Genomic DNA, 21,377 nt, shown 5'->3' on the forward strand with positions numbered 1-21,377 from the left:
GTGGTTAATTGAAACCCGGCTATTATTTGGTAATATACGGTACATTTATACCTCGCTCTGTACACCAGGGCGGGAACGGCGGCGGCCATGCGCATCCGCGATTCATTTGCACCCTGGACGCGGAGTGGTGTGTGTCTCCTCTCTGCTCTGACTGCAGGCTGGACTGCTGCGCGAGGCTAGTGAGAGACTGACCACCTGTGGGAGGGACTCACGGCAGCACCCGCTGCTCGTTGAGCACAGTAACTGCAGAGTGATACGTGCTTTCAAGTCAGAGTCTCCAAACACCACAAAAGTAAACCAGTAAAAGTCGCTAGATTTGTCGATAGTCGCTTTTAACAAAAAAAGTCGCCAGAAGGATGATTTGTTTGTATGTTATAATAGTTTAACCACTTGCATTTCGACATGGGGGGAATTTTCGTGATTATTAACCCCTTGATGCCTGAATTTATATGCAGTTATGTTAAAAAATTTATTATATGTGTTTTGGCTTTCAAGCAGAGACTAAATTAAATGGAGATGATAAATTTGACTGTAGCACATAGAATAGTTATAAATTTGGGTATGATGCAAATTAGCGACAACAGGCATTAAAGGAATAAAAAGTAATAAAGTAGTAATTAAAACACATTTTCCATCTGAGGCATGAAATTGATTTTATTAATGCCAACATACTTTTTAAATTCAAATTGTAATCTGGTTTCATGACAGACATTCAACACTACATGACAATGATAACAAAACAACAATTTAAAAATATATGTGCATGTATGTGTGTGTACTAGATTAATTGTTCTGTTCTTATAGCAGCTGCTCTTGCAGGAGTAGCTGCGCTATGAAGTGCATCATTCTCTTCTTCAGTGCTGCTGTCATCACTGCTGCTGCTGCGGTCACCTGGTGTTTAAAAAAAACACTATTGAAAAGTGCAGACGTTTTTATTTCGTATACACAACATGCTCTCACGGTGACATGGATGCATGCATATTCTCCTGAGTAAAAATAAACGGCAAAAATTGCATTCATATAACAACATGCTAATTCTATAATGATTACAAAGAGTTACAAGAATTGTATTTGCTATAGAAATTGTGTGTGACTGCTGAGAGCCATCTAAATATAGTATAGTTTACATGTAGCCGCTTATGCCAATATGGACGAACGTCGCGAATTCGCGACGAACCGCTTTGGCCAATATGGACGAACGTCGCGAATTCGCGACGAACAGAAAACTTCAAATATCTTCAAAAAGATCAGTAAAAAATACTCTATTTTGCTTTTGCTAGCTCAATAGACAAACAATAAGTAGACATGTATTTTTTTTTTTACTATACCTTACCTCAAATAAGACAATCCATCCGCGTTTACCGCTTCGATTCGCTAGCGCCAAAATCGGAAGTGACCATGATCGTCAACCAAATGTGGCTCCCACTTTGACTGGTCCTACGAGAAACCAGTGATTGCAAAACGTTCCTAGGTCCGTATCGAAGAGGATTGAACCGACACTGGGTGAACACATGCACTATCTCAGCTGCATTCTGAACAGAAGCGGTTTGAGGCGAATTAGCGACAATAGGCGTTAAGGGGTTAATATTTATTTTTTTTCCAGATTTATTTTTTTTCCTCCCATCCTTTAGCCTACTCGCGCCCCCCCGGGAGAGTGTCTGTGTCCCCCCAGGGGGGCGGGCCCCGCCGGTTGAGAACCACTGCTCTAGTTGATTTTGTGTTTTCACCACTCGTATCTATACAACCAATGTGTTTGTGATTAAATTGTGTACAAGAGCACACAGTTCTTCATAGATCAGCCGAGTCGTCAGAAAACTTTTGCAGGTGACACGACCCGGTGTTGTACTGAAAGTCAGTGGTGTATAAGGTGAACAGGAAAGGAGACAGTACAGTCCCCTGTGGAGCTCCTGTATCACTAACCACCGCATCAGACAGAACACTGCCCATACGGACAAACTGTGGCCTGCCTGTCAGGTAGTCAGTAATCCAGGAGATCATTGTGTCGTCTACACCCATCACCCGCAGCTTCTCCCCCAGTAGCAGTGGCTGAATGGTGTTAAAAGCACTAGAGAAATCAAAGAATGTGATTCTCACAGTACCTCCTCCACCATCCAGGTGTGAATGGGCTCGTTGCAGCAGGTAGATGACAGCGTCATCAACTCGCAAGTGGGGCTGGTAAGCAAATTGCAGAGGGTCTAGCAGGGCTCTCACCTGCGGCCTCAGGTTGGCCAAAACCAGTCTCTCCAGCACCTTCATGACGTAAGATGTGAGGGCCACTGGTCGATAGTCATTGAGGTCTGATGGTGTCGACTTCTTTGGAACAGGAACCAGGCAGGAAGTCTTCCAAAGCACCGGTATTCTCTCCTGACCCAGGCTCAGGTTGTAGAGGTGTTGTAGGACAGGAGACAGCTGGCTGGCACATGTCTTCAGGATCCTGGGGCTGATACCGTCAGGGCCTGCAGCCTTCTGCTGGTGGAGTCTCTCCAGCTGTCTCCTAACCTGGCCTGCAGTCACAGTCATGCGGGGTAGGCTGCCGGTGTCTTCAGTGGAGGACGAGGAGGTGTAGGAGGAGGTGAAGGTGGAGGAGGAGGAGGTGGAAGAGGAGGAGGAGGAGGAGGAGAGCTCACATCAGTGGAGTGAGGGGGGAGGGGAGGAAGCATTTGGGGCAGTGAGGGTGTGTGGGGGTCTGGAGGTGTCAGGGAGACGACAGAAGGCTGTGAGCTGAACCTATTGAAGAATCTGTTCAGCTCCTTTGCCCTCTCCAGGCTGCCCGATGACTGTCTGCCGCTCACCTTACACCCAGTGATCTGCTTCATACCAGTCCACACATCCCTCACATTGTTCTGCTGGAGTTTGGCCTCCAGCTTCCCCCTGTAGGCGTCTTTACAGGCCCTCAGCATATCCCTTAGTTCATGCTGCACTCTCCTCAGTTCTTTCCTGTCTCCAGACCTGAACGCCCTCTTCTTCTTGTTAAGAAGGACTTTCAGGTCAGTGGTGATCCACGGCTTATTATTAGGGAAGCAGCGTACAGTCCGGGTTGGCATGGTGGTGTGTTCACAGAACCTGATGTATTCAGTGATGCAGTCGGTCATGCTGTCGAGATCCTCTCCATGTGGCTCAACAAGTGCATCCCAGTCTGTCAACTCAAAGCAGTCCTGTAGTGCGTCAGCAGCCTCCTGAGTCCACCTCCTCACGCTCCTAGTGTGGACAGGCTGCCGCTGAACAAGAGGCATATACTTAGGGGTCAGCAGAACCAGGTTGTGGTCAGATCTTCCAAGAGGGGGGAGGGCTGTGGGACTGTATGCATCCTTAGCATTTGCATACAACAGATCCAGTGTGTTACAGTCTCTGGTGGGGCAGTCAACATACTGGTGAAATGTTGGGAGGGTTTTGTCCAGTGAGACGTGATTAAAATCCCCAGTGATGACAATAAATGCATTAGGATGCTGCGTCTGTATCTGGGCAACAGCGGAGTGGATGACGTCACAGCGCTGCATCAGCTGAAGGAGGAACGTACACACCGATAATGATGGCGGATGTGAACTCCCGGGGCAAATAATAAGGCCTCATCCCCACAGTCAACAGTTCAATGTCCGGGGTACAGAGACGTTTCTTCACATGAACATGTCCGGGATTACACCACCTCTCACTCACGTACAGTGCAATCCCTCCTCCTTTCTTCTTTCCGCTGTTTGTCACGTCCCTGTCCGCCCGAACAGTGCTGAAGCCGGGAATCGCCACGCTGTGGTCCGGGATGTTTGAGTGAAGCCATGTCTCCGTGAAACACACCACACTGCACTCACGATATTCCCTCTGAGCCTTAATCAGCGCGGCGAGCTCGTCCGTCTTGTTCCCCAGAGACCTCACGTTTCCCATGACGATCACCGGTACAGCCGGTCTGTGTCCCCTCCTCTTCACCCTCCGTTTGACTCCAGCTCTGCAGCCACGGCGTCTCCTCCGCAGCTCCTTCAGGACCTCAGGCCTGGTTCCGGGCAGCAGTGCAGGTTCAGACAGCGCAATCAGCTGGTCGCGTGTATAAACAATGCGCTCAGTGATGCGCTCCTGACCCTCCGTTGCTAGGGCTAGCAAAACCATCACAAAAAAAGTGCCGTAAAAGTTTAAAAAAGAAAAAAAGAAAGGTGTTCGTCTTCTCTCAGTCTCTGGAGAAGAGTTGCCAAAAGTTCAGTGAAAATCGAATGTGTCCCTTTCTAATTCCTTATTTATTTTGCCTTTTATTAACTTTTTTGTGTGGTAGTCCTAAATATTCACCGGTGTCCACCGGTGTGACAACATATTTAATGTTAATATTTAATTCAGAGATAGTGTGACAGATAACACAAATATGCACAATCCTTATCAATTTGTCCTAATCATTTTCCCGCATCAAAAGTAACCAACAAAAATTCACAATCATGTTATTATCCTCCTATAAGATGCACACATAGGAACTTAACCCAAACGTCTAGATTATATTCATTATAATTAGTATAAAACCTAATGAAGCTTCATTCCATCCTTATATATGCATAGTGATGATATCATTACTATACTATTAAACACTTTTTACATGAATCTGTGCATTAAAATGCCTTTTCCACTTATAATTCAGTTTGTCACACCACAGGACATTCCGTCACACCATTGGACAACAAAAAATACCAGTAAGCCCCTGTTTTGTACGAAGTCACATTTGTTATTTCTTGTTCAAATTCATTAAAAATTAATTAAAATAAAGTTACAACTAAAAGGTCAAATGTTTTTTGTACAATGAATTCAGATGAAAGAAGAAGAAACCAACATTCCCATAAAAAAGACTTGGGAGCCATCGTAACATTTAGCAACATAACATGAACATGTAAACAAAATTGACCTGGCTTATTACTTTTCTTGTTCAAATGTATCTTAAAATTCACTAAAATAAAAAGGTAAATGTTTTAAGTTAAAAGCTATACAGGATAAAAGGTTAAAACTACTGTTCTCTGTATTTAATTCAGTCACATTTTTAGTACAACTTAAGTAAAATTAACAATTGGTAGCTTGTCAAATTTACTTTCTGCAACTCTCAGGATGTTTTCTCTCCGCTGAGGATTTTTACTTAGCCTCTCCCTATACTTCCTGGTCCTTTCCTTGCTTGTCATCTCAGCCACTCACTTTCAACTAGGGCTGCAGCTGTCAAATATTTTTAGAATCAACTACCGATTATCCCATCGATTAATCGAGCAATCTAATAAAAATAATAATTCTGCATTATTAAACAACGACACCAACTAATGCATAACAAAAATGACAGGCCTGTTAAATAGACCAAGCAATTGGCTTTTCTTCCTGAAAAAAATCATACAGGTATTTATTGCAACTATTCCCAACACCGGGAGTAAGGGTGTGTGTTACATGTTTTAATGTGTGCACCCGTGTGTGAGGGAGAGTGAGAGAGACAAGTTATTTGGTGTAGGCTATTACTCTATTGCAATTCAACACAAATTAGTTTCCACATCTTAACATGATATCTAGTCATATCAACATCAGGCAACAGCCTCTACAAATACCATACGCTCTAACTAGCGACGGTAGGCTACATTCAATCTCTCTCTCTCTCTCTCTCTCTCTCTCTCCATATATACACATACATATATACATACATGTGTATATATATATATATATATATATACACACATATACACACACATATATATATATATACACATATACACACATATATACATATACACATATATATACATATATACATATACATATACACATATATATATATATATACATATACATATATACATATACACATATACATATACACATATATATATATATATACATATACACATATATATATATATATACATATACATATACACATATATATATATATATACATTATTCATAGACACATATATATAATATATATATACATATAACATATATCACATATAGATATATACTATACATAGACTATACTAACACATATATATAGATAATATACAGATACATATACTATATATATATATATATAATATATACCATATACATATACACATTATATATATATACATATACATAGATACATATTATATATATATACACATATACCATATACACAATAGTATAATATATACATAACACATTAATATCCATATTAATATATATACATACATATACATATACACATATATATTATATACATACAATAGTACAATATACACAATATATAATATACAGACATATACATATACACTATATATATATATCATAACATATACACTAATATATATATATATATATCTACCTATACATATACACATATATATATATATATACATATACACATATATATATATATACATACATACATACATATACACATATATATATATATACATACATATACATACATATACACATATATATATATATACATATACATATACACATATATATATATATACATATACATATACACATATATATATATACATACACATATATATATATATATATATATATATATATATATATATATATATATATATATATATATATATATATATATATAGATATATATATACAAATTATATAAAAATTGTAAACGTTGACACCCCTAATATATATATATATACATATATACATATACATATATATACATATACATATATATACATATACATATATATATATAAAAATATACATATATATATAAAAATATACATACATATACATATATATACACATATATATATATATATATATATATATATACATATATATATATATACACATATATATATATATATATATATATATATATATATATATATATATATATATATATATATATATATTACACATATATATATATATACACATATATATATATATACACATATATATATATATACACATATATATATATATATATATATATATATATATATATATATATATATATATATATATATATATATATATATATATATATATATATATATATATATTAGGGGTGTCAACGTTTACAATTTTTTCTACAGGTGTAAACGGGGCTTCTAACCGACGTGTAACCGGTTACACGTCGGAGATTTATGATCTCTTCTATCGCAGTTGCGGTAGCACCGATGCCAGCAGCAGTCTCTCCCTCCAACTTGTTCGGGTGTTTCCATCGCAGGTGGTTTAGCATGGATCCCGTGCTGTTGTTGTAAGCCAACTTTGCCTGACATAGCCTCCACTCAACTTGATTTCCACTGGCAGTTTGTTCAAAAAACACACAGTGCTCCGCTTGTTGACCGCCGCCATCGCGTCCCCCAGTCAACTTGAAGTGACGTGACGCCACATTGGCTGTGGCTGCGTTTTTTTTTTTTTTTTATATCAACGTAACATTGTGCCCCATTCATCTATTATGTATGCGGATAACTGCGCTAGTGGGAACATTTAATCGTATAGTTAGTTAATGTTATTATCTGAAGCTTTCAGGCAACATTATCTCACTTTCACTTTTAAAAAATTGCGTCCGTCCAATTTTCCTTCAGCCGTCTGTATCAATTTATAGCGGGTCGGCTCTGGTACGGAATGTAATCTGTGCTACTGTCGGAAAACGGGTCGGATGCGGTGACCCGTGCAGGACTCTGCTCTAAGTGACCATTTTAATCCTCTAGCCAATTATCAAGCTAAATATCCAACATGCTAGTTAACGTCAAAGACTGGTGGAAGACGACGGTAAAATATTTCCACTAGATTTATTTATGCCTGAATTTTTAAGGTGTGGCGGCCTTTATTTTGCCGTGGCGGTGCGCCACAGTAAATTACATGTAGAGGAAACCCTGAATAGTATATATATTGATGAGAAATGAGCGAGGAGGAGGAGGAGGGAAAAAAAAGACATGTAAACGGTTATTGATTTTTCTAAACGGTTATGATTTGTTATCCGTGTACCTGTTTACACGTGTAGACGTTGACACCCCTAATTATTTATATATATATATATATATATATATATATATATATATATATATATATATATATATATATATATACACACACATATATATATATATATTTATATATTTACACACACACACATACATACATATATACATATATATATATATATATATATATATATATACACACATATACATACACAGACATATATTACAGCGCTGTAAAGACGAACCGCTGCGTAATTCACCCAGAAAGCCAGTGCTGCAGCTCCTAAAGAGACGGATGATGACGTGTGTGTGTTTTCAAGGGGTTTCCCCGGTGTCTCCCCTGTTAATCAAAACCGAAGGAGACTGTCTTCCAGGGTAAAGTTCACTGAAGTCTCGGTCCGGAGGGCTGACCGTTGCGGAGATGTTTTTTTCATCAGAAACACTCGGTGAGGTAAAGATTTTTTGCCGGTGACAGACGCAGGGCAGAAATGTGACGAGGAGTCTGTAGGACGGGCGGGAGGAAGGACGCTTCTCCACGTACAGCTGTGGTATTTTTAACTTGTTGCCAAAGACACTTACAGTTACTACGTTACCTTTGTTTGGTTCTGTAACGTTGTTTTGTGGGACATTTCTCTGTATTAAGTTGAGTGAGGGATCTGTGCCGTTAACAGACCATCGGATAGACACGCCCTCCACAATACTGCACCTCTGGTACTATCAGACAAGTATCATATACATAAGTTATTGAAATGTTACATAAACAAAATGTTTAATTTAGAAAGAAAAAAAAATCGAGGTTTGTATCGAACCGTGGGTCAAAAATCTTGAAAACATCACAAGCACAACCCAGGACAGGAAGGCTCTACAGCAGCTGATTAAAGCCACCCAGAACATCACAGGCACCATCTACAGAGCATCACTGATATTGAAGTGAGATGTCTGCACAGAGTCAGTGGATACTAAATAACAACACCCACTCAGCCACAGTCTGTTCACACTGCTGCCATCTGACAAGACATACAGAAGTATTTGCTGCCATACCAAGCAAGTACAGACCAGCTTCATTCTCCAGACTGTGAGACTCCTCAATTCATCATCAGCACTCCATTTTCCAAAATCGATGTAGCACAAAGAACTCAAACTCAAAAAGTAATTTTTTTTCTAAACCCTGATTTAAAAAATGAAAATAAATTTAAATTGGAACCTGGTAACATACACACAGACCCTCAATGTGCCACTGCTCTGTATTTCTAATGCACAGTAAATTTGCGGTGAAAAACATTGTGTGTGAAATGTGTATTAATACAAATACTTTGCTGGTGGTGAACACACCATTAAACAAACAGCACTGCTGATCAAAATTCATCTCAGACCCACATGTTCTTGGATCAGGTAATGACTTCAACAGGCAACCAAATTAAACACACGTTTTTTTTTGTTAAATTGTGGTTTTCTCTGTTCATAACATTGTTGGAAACATTTAGGATAATGTATGCACACAGCTCAACAAAATGTACAACAAAGGTCTTGTGACATTGAAATGCAGAAATTCCCAGGCATTCCTCACCCACACTCTATATTTCACTTACCTCCTCAACTCCTACTAGTTTGATCTTCTGGTCTCTGATGACAGACTCATTCTTGTATTTCCTCTCTGTTAGCTCTTTGCAGGAGGCCTCCAGTTCTGACAGCCTGCTCTGAAGCTGTTGGCTGCTCTTCTTATGTGCACTCTCCAGCTCCTGACGGAGCTGTTCAGTCTGCTGCTGAAGCCTGCTCTGTAACTGAAAACACCGTAAAGACAAAGAAAAAGAGACAAAGAGAGTTAATGTCAACTGTAGAGAAAAAGTATAGCCAATACTTGCCCTGTTTCAATCTCCGTCAATCTAAAAAGTAGTCCATGCATGTCAATTGTCTTACCTTTACCACCTTTCCTCTTTCTGATTGTAACTCCAGAGAATGACGGCTGGACAGACAGCTGGTCTGACTAGTCCAGTCTGAGCGGAGTTTGTCCAGCTCTTTAGTCTTCTCAGACAGAGTCTGTGAAAGAAATACAGAGGTGTTAAGTAGTGTTTCTTTGTTAATATTTGTTAAGAACAGTGATAACTGATATTTTTACAAAAAAACTTTTATTGAATATGTCATTCCAGTGAATGAGAGGGTCGCTTCCCTGCGCCTTCGGGTCAGGGATAGGACTCTGACCGTTGTCTCGGCTTATGGGCTGAACAGCGGTGCAGAGTACCCGGCCTTCTTGGAGTCCCTGGGAGGGGTACTGGAGAGTGCTCCAACCGGGGACTCGTTCTACTGGGGGACTTCAACGCCCACGTGGTCAGCGACAGTGTTACCTGGAGGGGAGTGATTGGGAGGAACGGCCTCCCCGATCTGAACCCGAGTGGTGTTTTGTTACTGGACTTCTGTGCTAGTCACAGTTTGTCCATAACAAACACCATGTTCAAGCATAAGGGTGTCAATATGTGCACGTGGCACCAGGACACCCTAGGCCGTGGTCAATGATCGACTTTGTGGTCGTGTCATCTGACCTCCGGCCGTATGTCTTGGACACTCGGGTGAAGAGAGGGGCTGAGCTGTCAACTGATCACCACCTGGTGGTGAGTTGGATCTGCTGGCGGGGGAGGAAGCTGGACAGACCTGTCAGACCCAAATGTATTGTGAGGGTCTGCTGGAAACGTCTGGCGGAACCCTCTGCCAGGGAGATCTTTAATTCCCACCTCCGGGAGAGCTTTGACCAGATCCCGAGGGAGGCTGGGGACATTAAGTCCGAATGGACCATGTTCTCCACTTCCATTGTTGACGCGGATGTCCGGAGCTGTGGCCGTAAGGTCTCCGGTGCCTGTCGCGGCGGCAATCCCCGAACCCCGTGGTGGACCCCGGAAGTAAGGGTTGCTGTCAAGCTGAAGAAGGAGTCCTACCGAGCCTGGCTGGCCCGGGGGACTCGTGAGGCAGCTGACGGGTACCGGCAGGCCAAGCGTGCGGCAGCACGGGCAGTCGCAGAAGCAAAAACTCGGGTCTGGGAAGAGTTCAGGGAGGCCATGGAGGAGGACTACCGGTCAGCCTCGAAGAAATCCTGGCAAACCATCCAGCGCCTCAGGAGGGGGAAACAGACCTCCACCAACACTGTTTACAGTGGAGGTGGGGAGCTGTTGACCTCAACTGGGGACATCGTCGGGCGGTGGAAGGAATACTTCGAGGATCTCCTCAATCCCACTGACACGCCTTCCATAGAGGAAGCAGAGGCTGGGGACTCAGAGGTTGACCCATCCATCACCCAAGCCGAAGTCACTGAGGTAGTCCGGAAGCTCCTCAGTGGCAAAGCACCGGGGGTGGATGAGATCCGTCCTGAGTACCTCAAGTCTCTGGATGTTGTGGGGCTGTCTTGGCTGACATGTCTCTGCAGCATTGCGTGGCAGTCGGGGACAGTGCCTCTGGACTGGCAGACCGGGGTGGTGGTCCCCCTATTTAAAAAGAGGGACCGGAGGGTGTGTTCCAACTATCGGGGGATCACACTCCTCAGCCTCCCTGGGAAAGTGAGTTTGACAGGCGGATCGGTGCAGCGGCCGCAGTAATGCATTCGTTGCATCGGTCTGTCGTGGTGAAGAGAGAGCTGAGCCGAAAGGCGAAGCTCTCGATTTACCAGTCAATCTACGTTCCTACCCTCACCTATGGCCATGAACTTTGGGTCATGACCGAAAGAATAAGATCCCGGATACAAGCGGTCGAAATGAGTTTCCTCCGCAGGGTGGCAGGGCGCTCCCTTAGAGATAGGGTGAAGAGCTCCGTCACCTGGGAGGAGCTCGGAGTAGAGCCGCTGCTCCTCCACATCGAGAGGAGCCAGCTGAGGTGGCTCGGGCATCTGTTTCGGATGCCCCCGGGACGCCTCCCTCGGGAGGTGTTCCTGGCATGTCCCGCCGGGAGGAGACCCCGGGGAAGACCCATGACACCCTGGTGTGCCTATGTCACTCAGCTGGCCTGGGAACGCCTTGGGATCCTCCCGGAAGAGCTGGAGGCAGTGTCCAGGGAGAGGGAAGTCTGGGTGTCCCTGCTCAGGCAGCTGCCCCCGCGACCCGGCCCCAGATAAGCGGACAAAAATGGATGGATGGATGGATGGATGGATGTCATTCAGCATCAAACATTTTGTTAGGTTGCAGTCTGCAACCAACTGTATATTAATATAGGTGATCGTTACAGTATCTGTTGCCAATAGCTTCTTTAAAGGATTGAAAACATTCTTCTTCAGTTCTAAATAGTTCATGAAAAAAGAATCAAATCTGTTTAATACAGGACAATTTAGGAGGCTGAATTAAAGGAAGACCTGAACGTTGGCCGTGTGCGAGAGATGCTGGCCGTATTGTCAGCAAAGGAGGACAGCTTGTGCGAGCTTGACAGCGTAGTGGAGGAACACACTTTGCTGGAAGATGTCGAGGCAGTGATCGAACTCGCAGAGGCTTACAGAGACTACAGAGATTTAAAATAAAATTTAAAATAATGTTTCCAAAAGGAGAGAAAGTGACAATGTCAAAAAAAATTTCCTTTCAGTTCACAAAATAAATCTCTTACCCAGTAAAATAACTGTATTTAAAACATTTGGACATCCATTGCTTGATGCACTAAAGATTATTGTTCAAGGGCACATTGACAACACAAGGGAGTTTAACCATTTTTCCAAGGTCATCCAAAACATAGCCACATATGGACATATGGACAAAACCAAAAAAGATGCAACATATCTTCAATTTCAGTTTTACAGAAACAACAGTTTTGATCCTCTTGTAACCCCCAAATGCAATGCATTGTTCTTGTGGGCAAAATTTTATACTGAATTTTAATCTGGAAATATTGTGATTTAGTATCTGTTAGGGATGCACATGGTTAACTGTTTAACCGTTAACCGATAACGGGAACTTTGACCGATTAATACTATCGGTTAAATCTTTTTTAGCTACTTGTCAATCAACTCATAGGAACATGTTGACGCGTGCCACACGTGCCTTTACGTGCTTTCCGCCACAGACCACTTCAAAGCAAAAATGAAGTGAGCAAAAAGGAGTTCTGTGTGGGACAATTTCGACCGAAAAGGAGATGAGGTTATTTGCTTATTTCTATCGGGAAATAAGTCCCAACAGGACGAACCGTCCTGAAGGAACTTATTTTCCCGATAATGACCGCCGTTCTATACATTATCCCGCTTATTACACGGCTACTTGCCAACACGAAAAAAAAGGTCACACAGTATGTCTTTTTACAATTTATTTGTTACCATTCAGGCGTTCACAGTGTTTTTCAGCAGAGAAATAGTTCGCCAAACTGATGCCGTTTCGCTTCTCCCTCTTCGCTGCTTTCCTCTTCTTCTTTTCTTGACCTTTGATGACAACTCAGCCTTTTGCCAAGACTCGAAATCACCGTATTTACCAAAAATATAATAGGAGTAGTTTTTTCCCCATATGAAGTAGACTACAGATCAGCTGACGTCACTTAGCAACCGAAGACGCTGCGGTGATAAGTGACCGGGACTACTTGCGGAGCAAAGATTTTAGAGCGCGGAGTGATACGAAATACGCGAATCAGAGGCAAAAAGGCCACTTTCAAGTGAATGGAGCTTTCTGCAGCATTAAGAAGAGCCGTGTAATAACGGTTATTAATCGGTTAATAAGCGTCGGTTATCGGTCATAAAAAAAATGTAAAATGTGCATCCCTAGTATCTGTAATAGAATTATATGACAGATTATACACCTGTCGCCATGGCAAAGGGGTATCAAATATCCCCTCCCAGAGATTGAAATTCATCTGGCTCCTTATTCAAATTATATGCCCTCAAGAAAAACTTGTACATGAAGAGGAATGAAGAATGCGCATGCGCGAGTAGCAACACGCGGACGCTGTATTTGGCAAGTAATTAACGTAACTACTATGCTCAAAATTAAAACCTCTGTGCAACAGTTACAATACAAAGGTGTGAAAGTAATGCAGGATTAGAGTAAAAATAAAAAAAAACATAAATAAAATAAAATAGAGGAAGATAAAAATAAAATAAGGCAAAAAAATGCAAACACAATGCCATACAATATACAACAATATGCACAGTGCAGTTTGGCAGCATATACTGAACTAAAATAAGTAAAAACTAAATAAGTGATGAGGAGCGATTGAGTAAAGTGGTGTTAAAAGTGATGAAAATTGTAGCAGCATTTGTTATCAGCATAAATTAACTAAGGTACAGTACAACTAAATAAAGTGATAAAGTGAGAATTGGTTAAACAATTATAAAGTGACATTCGTTCAGGACACAGTGTCTCCGCTGTCCCTCTAGCGATCGGAGGTAGATGAGTTATAGAGTCTGATGGCCACAGGAAGAAAGGACTTCCTCAAGCATTCTAAGTTACACCAGGGGGGAATGAGTCTGTTGCTGAAGGTGCTTCTGCTCGCGGTTAGCACCTGGTGGAGAGGGTGAGCGTTGTTGTCCAGGATACTGTGCAGTTTACACAGCATCCTCCTCTCAGACACCACCACCAAAGAGTCCAGCTGGACCCCCAGGACGGAACCAGCCTTCCTGATGATCCTGCTGATCTTGTTGTTGTCTGCTGCCCTCAGCCTGCTGCCCCAGCACACAACAGCAAAGAAGATGGTACTAGCTACCACCAACTGGTAGAACGTCATCAGCATGATGTTACATACATTGAGTGACCGGAGCCTCCTCAGGAAATAGACTCAACTCTGGCCCTTATTGTAAACAGCCTCAGTGTTCTTTGCCCAGTCCAGTTTGTTATCCAGGTATACTTCAAGGTATTTGTAATCCTGGACAACATTAACAGTCACATCGTTGATGGAGATGGGTTTGGGGGCAGATTTCCTCCTGCTGAAAATCCACCACAAGCTCCTTAGTCTTGGTGGGGTTGAGATGCAGATGTTTAGTTGCAAACCACTCGACAAAGGAGTCCACAAGGCTCCTGTACTCCTCCTTTCCCTCATTGACACAGCCAACAATTGCAGAGTCGCAAACTTCTGCAGGTGGCAGGAATCAGAGAGGCACTGAAAGTCTGAGGTGTACAGGGTGGAAAGGACAATTCCCTGTGGAGCCCCAGTACTGCTGACCACAGTGTCAGCCACACTGTGGCCCCCCAACAAATAGTCCGTAATCCAAGAAACCAGGGGAGGGTCCTGCATTGTTGTCAGCTTACTCCCAAGCAGAGTAGGCCGGATGGTGTTAAACGCACTGGAGAAGTCCATGAACATGATTCTCACAGTGCCTTCGGTTTGTCCAGGTGGACGCAGTCACGGTGGTGCAGAAAGGTGATGGCGTCCTCCATTCATAGTCTCAGCTGGTAGGCAAACTGACGAGGGTCCAGTGATGAGCTGACCAGAGGCCGAATATGTGACAGGACCAGCCTCTCCAGGGACTTCATCAGGTGAGACGTCAGCGCCGCCGGTCTGTAGTCGTTGGGGGTGCTGGGACGCACTTTCTTCAGTACTGGTACCAGGCAGGATGTTTTTCCACAGCACAGGGACCCGCTCTAGACACAGGCTCAGGTTGAAGATGTGCTGCAGGACTCCACATAGCTGGGTTGCACATGTTTTGAGGACGCTCGGGCTGACACCGTTGGAACCTGCTGCCTTTGCCAGGCGGAGTCTGCACAGCTCCTTCCTCACCTGCTCTGCTGTTGAGGTCTGTCTGCCGTGTGTGTTGATGGGGGTGGGGAGAGGTAATGGTGGGGGGGAGAGGACAGGTAGGGCGTAGTCAGGAAGGAACGGAGGGGGAGGGGGGGCAGCAGGGCTGGAGGTTTGGTGGTGAATGGTTGTAGAGGAGTTGGGGGAGGGGTAGTCCGGAGTCCTCTCATCAAATTTGTTGAAAAACAGATTCAGCCCGTTGGCTCGTTCAATAACACCTCCTATTGTCTGGCTGCCAGATGGTTTGTAGCCAGTGATGCTCCTCATGCTGCTCCACACGTCCTTCAAGTTGTTCTGCTGGAGTTTGTGCTCCAGCTTCCTCCTGTAGCAGTCTTTACCCTGTTGGATCCTCTATTTAAGCTCCTTCTGAACCTTCCTCATCTACTCCCTGTCCCCATCTCTGAAGGCCCTCTTCTTCTCATTCAGCAGGACCTTGATGTCTCTGGTGACCCACGGCTTGTTATTGGAGAAGCAGTGTACAGTCGCTGTCGGAACAACACTGTCCACACAGAAGTTGATGTACCGCGTTATGCAGTCCATGAGATCATCAAGGTTCTCGCCATGCGAATCACAGAGCAACTCCCGGTCTGTTAGTTCAAAGCAGCCCTGCAAAGCTTTATCAGTCCCCGTGACCATCTCCTCACAGTCCCAGTGGTCACAGGAAGCGGCTGGACTTGGGGCTTATACGGGGGTTGCAGGTGGATGAGGTTTTGGTCTGATCTTCCAAGAGGAGGAAGGGCAGTGGAGCTGTAGCCTCCTTAACAGTGGTATACAGTCGGTCCAGTGTTGTGTTTTCCCTGGTGGGACAGTCCACAAACTGCTTGAAAGTGGGCAGTGTTGCAGCCAGAGTGATGTGATTGAAGTCCCCTGATAATGCAATGAATGCATCTGGGTGCTGAGTCTGGACTCCCGCGACCATGGTGTGGATGACGTCACTCGCGTTTGTAGTCGGAGGAATGTAAACAACCAGAGTGATTACGTGTGAGAAGTCCCTCGGCAGATAATATGGCTGCAGACTAAGGGCAAGCAGTTCAATGTCCAGGCTGCACATACACTCCTTTACACAGGGTTTCTGCAGCCTTGAACAAGTCAAATTTAAGACTTTTTAAGACCTTTTTAAGACCACTTTCAATGAATTTTTAGACCTACACGAAGTACAAAAAAGCAAGGAAAAATAAAGTCCCCGAATTATTTTCAAAAATAACTAAATCTGTTGCAGAAGTGGACGAACTTGGACCAGGAACTGGTGACAAAGGCATACAGAAGTGTGTAATAGCATGACTTCGCTGGAGAAAAAATTAACCGGTGTTTTTCCGATTTTGTGTGACACCAGCGCTTTCACACAGAGTGTGCCCAGTTTGAGGGTCCTCTTGCAGAGCGTGCACTGCGCTTCAGATTCATTATTAAGTACGGCTTTTAACCAACTGAATTCTGGATGTTCAAGCCAACACTTGTTAAATACAAACCTTTACATAGTTGAAGCAGATTCCGCAGTCGAAGTCTTTTCGGAACTGGTGAAGTGTGGCGATAAATTCCGACGGGCTGTTGGCAAAATGCCACTGACTGTGAATCTAACCAACACATTTCCCCGAAACAAAAACAATAAAAACAAAAAGGGCAACGACGGAAGTGGTAAATGAATGTACATATTTATGACCTAACTAAATGTAATTTGAGACCTATGTGCAAAATATGGACGTATTTAAGACTTTTTAAGGCCTAAAATTGCGATTGTCAAATTTGAGACTTTTTAAGACTTTTTAAGACCCTACGGAAACCCTATTTACATTAACGTGGCCATAATGACTCCACTTGTTGTTAACAAGAACAGCAAGTCCCCCACCTTTCCTCTTGCCACTCTCACGGTGACTCCTGTCTGCCCGAAAAGTCTGAAAGCTGTCCAAAGTTAGAGTCTGGAATGTCCTCATGATACACCCACTGAGTCCTCACCAGGCCCGCTAGCTGATCTATTTTGTTAGCCAGCGACCTCACACACCCGCATCAGCGCCGATGTTTGTAGCGACAACAGCTGATCTGGTTGCGCCCGGACAGAGACACGGTCGGGAAAAATTGTCCCAAGAAAGAGACACATGGACAAAAAAAACTGGAAAAAAAGTTCCCAAACATAGTTGGAAAGGTTAACACAGCAAAACAATAATATAAACAATTAATAAGATAATAGATAAAAAATAGCTAAAAGTGTGGAAAAAGAAAGCTGGCTGCCGCTCGACACAGCACCAGAACTCACTCACATGATTGAAGATAGAGAATGTGAAAAGGGGACGGAGATGGTTGGCGAGACTGAATCTTTTGTTATCTCTGACACCTGCCTGGTGATTAAGGAAGATCAGGACAAAGGGAAGGAGACCTCTTCTAAATGACAAAAACCTGGATCTTGGTTGAAATCAAACTCATTGGATAGTCCACCCTCTGCCTAGGTAAATCACCAGCTGTTGGCCTCTATTGAAATAAGACTCCGAAAGCTGGATATATTGGATGAGCTGCGGCAAGATGTCCAAGATCTGAAGTAGACCTCGGATTTCATATGCGCTGGATGAATATAAGAAGAAAACTGACATACTTTAAACCACATGCACCAAACTAGAAACAACCAGAAACAGATCTATGAGGGATAATTTGATTTTCTCCAGGATCACGGAAACTTCAGGTGAAGAAGTGCAGAAAATGCGGAAACAGTTCTTAATCAACGAATTACAGATGGATGTGGAGATGGTGGAAAAAATCCAGTTTGATTGTGTACATAGGCTCCAACGAAACAAAGAAAACCAAGGAAAGCCTTGTTTATTGATGGCGAAGTTTGAACAATTCAAGGATAAGGCTCTTGTTAAAAGATTCAGCAAACACCTGGCAGGTGAGCCGTATGGTGTGAACGACCAATTCCCTCCAGAAATTGTGGCACGAAGAAGAAAGTTGATCACCAAATTAAAAGAGTACGGGAGAAGAAAGATGTGGTAAGACTCATTGTAGATAAACTTTATATAAATGGTAGACTGTTCAAGGATAAAGAAATCACACCGTGGCTGTTTGGCCCCAACTAGACCACCCACACATTCAATGATAAAAGGAGAAAAAAAGAGAGAAACAATCTTTGGGTATTTGAATGACTGTATTACTAATGCCCATTTAACTATGGTGGTCTTGTATGACAGGAGACTGAAAAGTTTAGGCTACTCATAGACAAAGAGGATAATAATGTAAGAATGATTATAGAAAGAGGAAAAGAGGGATTTGATTTGCTTGCCATATAAGTGAGGAAGATATTTTGTATCATAAATGATGGCCTCCACACACGTGTTAAGGTGGCTTTGCCTCTGCTGACCACCCAATTTTTATTTTATTTCATGTCGTGTGTTTGTCTTTTTTATATCTTTACCGTTTTCTTGTTTGGATCATTTGAGGTTTATTAGTAGGCCTGTTTGTATTTGTTTTATGTGTGGTGGTTCAATATCATTAAAGAGTGTCTATGGAGTTTTATTATTTTGCGATTAGGCCCACTACATGGAACTACATTCAAACTTTCATGTAATCCAACACTGATGTGATCAGATGGACCAATAGATATACTTGGTATTCATATTCCAAAAAGGACTGATGAACTGGTAAAAATTTACTTTGAGAATTAACTTCAAAAAATGAAAAAAAGTGTTATGTCCATGGAAATCAACAACATTATCTTTATTTGGGAAAGTCACCCTTGTTGATTCATTGTGTACCTTTCAGTTTACTTATTTATTATTGTCTCTTCCATCCCCTGACAAGGTTTTTCAAAGAAGTATGTTAAATTAGTCTTTAATTTTATATGGAATAATAAACCAGAAAAGATTACGAGAAAATATTTATATAATTCTTTGGATGAAGGAGGTGTCAAATTAATCAATCTCAGGGCACTGAATCTGTCCTAAAAGCATCTTAGGTACAAAAAATATATTGTAATGCCAACTGGAGCTCCTCATGCTTCTTATACAGTATACACCCAATATTCAAGTACAATTTATTCATGTTTGCACAAATGTCAAAAACCCCATTTCAATGTCTGCAAAATATGTTTGTAAACCTATCACCTTTTTTAAACGATATGATACAGGCATGGCTAGACTTCCAGTATTTTCCAACTGAGTCTGTGGATGCCATTTTGCAACAAATTCTAATATGCTGATTAATAGATTACCTATTTTGTGGGAGCATTTTGTTGAAAAAGGCATTATCTTTGTAAATGATGTAATGGATCTGAATGGTAATATTTATTCATATAAAACATTCTGTGAATTATTTGGTAAATTGTGTTCAGAATTTAGACATTATCAGTTAGTAAACCTCTTATAAAAAATTACCTGTAGCTTAAAAGGAAAAAGATTAACCCCTTTATGTACTTTCTCTTTGCTAGAATTTAGAGAAAACGTTGTCAGCTCTTGTCTGTAGACTACTTTTCACTCTTGTGAGGGTTTGTTTTACATATCCTATAAGCAGTGTTTGAGAAGATACTTTAAAGCGTAGCTTGTAAAACTACATGTAGTTCAGCCTGGCAGTAGTTTGAAAAAACTACATTTGTACCCCTGGAGAAATGTTTGTAAAACTACTCCTAAAAAAAGTAGCTTGAGCAACTACTTATACTCACTACACTCATTTAACTTAGCATGAAATAAATCAACATATGGTGTATAAAAATAAAAATCATGGTGTACCCCAAATTGTTTTATCTTCTTAATATGCTGCCAATCCAAATACCCAATAACATTTATAATACAATCGATAAACTTACTAAAGTTTTCTTATGGAGTGGGAAAAAGGCATGGTTTAGTTTAGTAACTCTACAAACACCAAAGAGGAAAGGAGGATTTAATTTGCCTAATCTCCGGCTATACCATTGGGCTTTCACACTCCATACGTTTTTAAGAACAGTCAGATCCCCCTATCCTAGACCATCATGGGCTAGTATTGAGCAACATTTTATGTCACCTGCCGTTCTGGAGAATGCTTTGCATATTAAACAGCAGAGAACAGATGAGCCCCATCCCTGTCTTAGTTATATTTACTCCATCTGAAGATCAATTCATAAACTCACTAAAGAAACAGTGTTGCAGTCTTCATGGCTACCTTTCTGGAACAACCCCTTGATAACTATTGGTAGAAAGACAATTCAGTGGAAGGAGTTCCATAGAAGTGACATTAGAAAGGTTGCAGACCTGTATACTGGTGTCGAATTCAAATCATATTCAGAATTGAATACAGCAATCTCACTAAACTGCTTAGCCTGGTGGAAATACTTTCAACTAAGAAGTGCTACTGTAACTTTAAGGAATCCATGTAAGGATCCTCCGAGGGCAAAATATTGGGATAAATGTGTATTGGGTAATGACCAATCTAAAATAAATACACCTTGGATATACAAAGAACTCATTGACAAAATAACATCAAACTTTAAAGCAACTAAGGCTCTGTGGAGTAAAGACTTAGGTTGTGAAATAACTGAAGGCGAATGGAATCAGATCTGGATCCAAGCACACACAGTATCTAAGGAGTTCTCACTAAAGTTAAGACAACTCAAAACTGTGCATAGATATCATTGGACTCCTAGAAAGCTACACAGAACTGGCCTTAGACCAACTGGCTTGTGTTGGAGGTGCACAGCCCAAGAGGGGACCTACCTGCACATGGTCTGGGACTGTAGGTTAATCAAAAAATTCTGGACCAAGGTCTGCCAGTGTGTGAGCAAAATAACTGGAGCTCCTGTAGAACCGGATCCTG

The 21,377-nt window shown here is 41.9% G+C and overlaps 1 protein-coding gene across 2 annotated transcripts in view; it reads right to left on the bottom strand.

The window, feature by feature from the left end:
- Positions 1-21,377, bottom strand: part of sass6 (SAS-6 centriolar assembly protein) — an 83,514-nt gene that overhangs the window by 22,566 nt on the left and 39,571 nt on the right. For both annotated transcript variants that reach the window (XR_003986019.1, XM_030434157.1), the window contains exons 7-8: positions 9,852-9,971; positions 9,524-9,715 (exon numbers count right to left, since the gene is read on the bottom strand). Coding sequence is in view for 1 of the 2 variants with exons in the window: in XM_030434157.1 (XP_030290017.1) it covers positions 9,524-9,715; positions 9,852-9,971 (312 nt within the window). In the remaining variant the exon portion in view is untranslated. The remainder of the gene's footprint in view (positions 1-9,523; positions 9,716-9,851; positions 9,972-21,377) is intronic.

Source organism: Sparus aurata, chromosome 11 (genome assembly GCF_900880675.1).
Source record: "Sparus aurata chromosome 11, fSpaAur1.1, whole genome shotgun sequence".
NCBI classification, from domain to species: domain Eukaryota; kingdom Metazoa; phylum Chordata; class Actinopteri; order Spariformes; family Sparidae; genus Sparus; species Sparus aurata.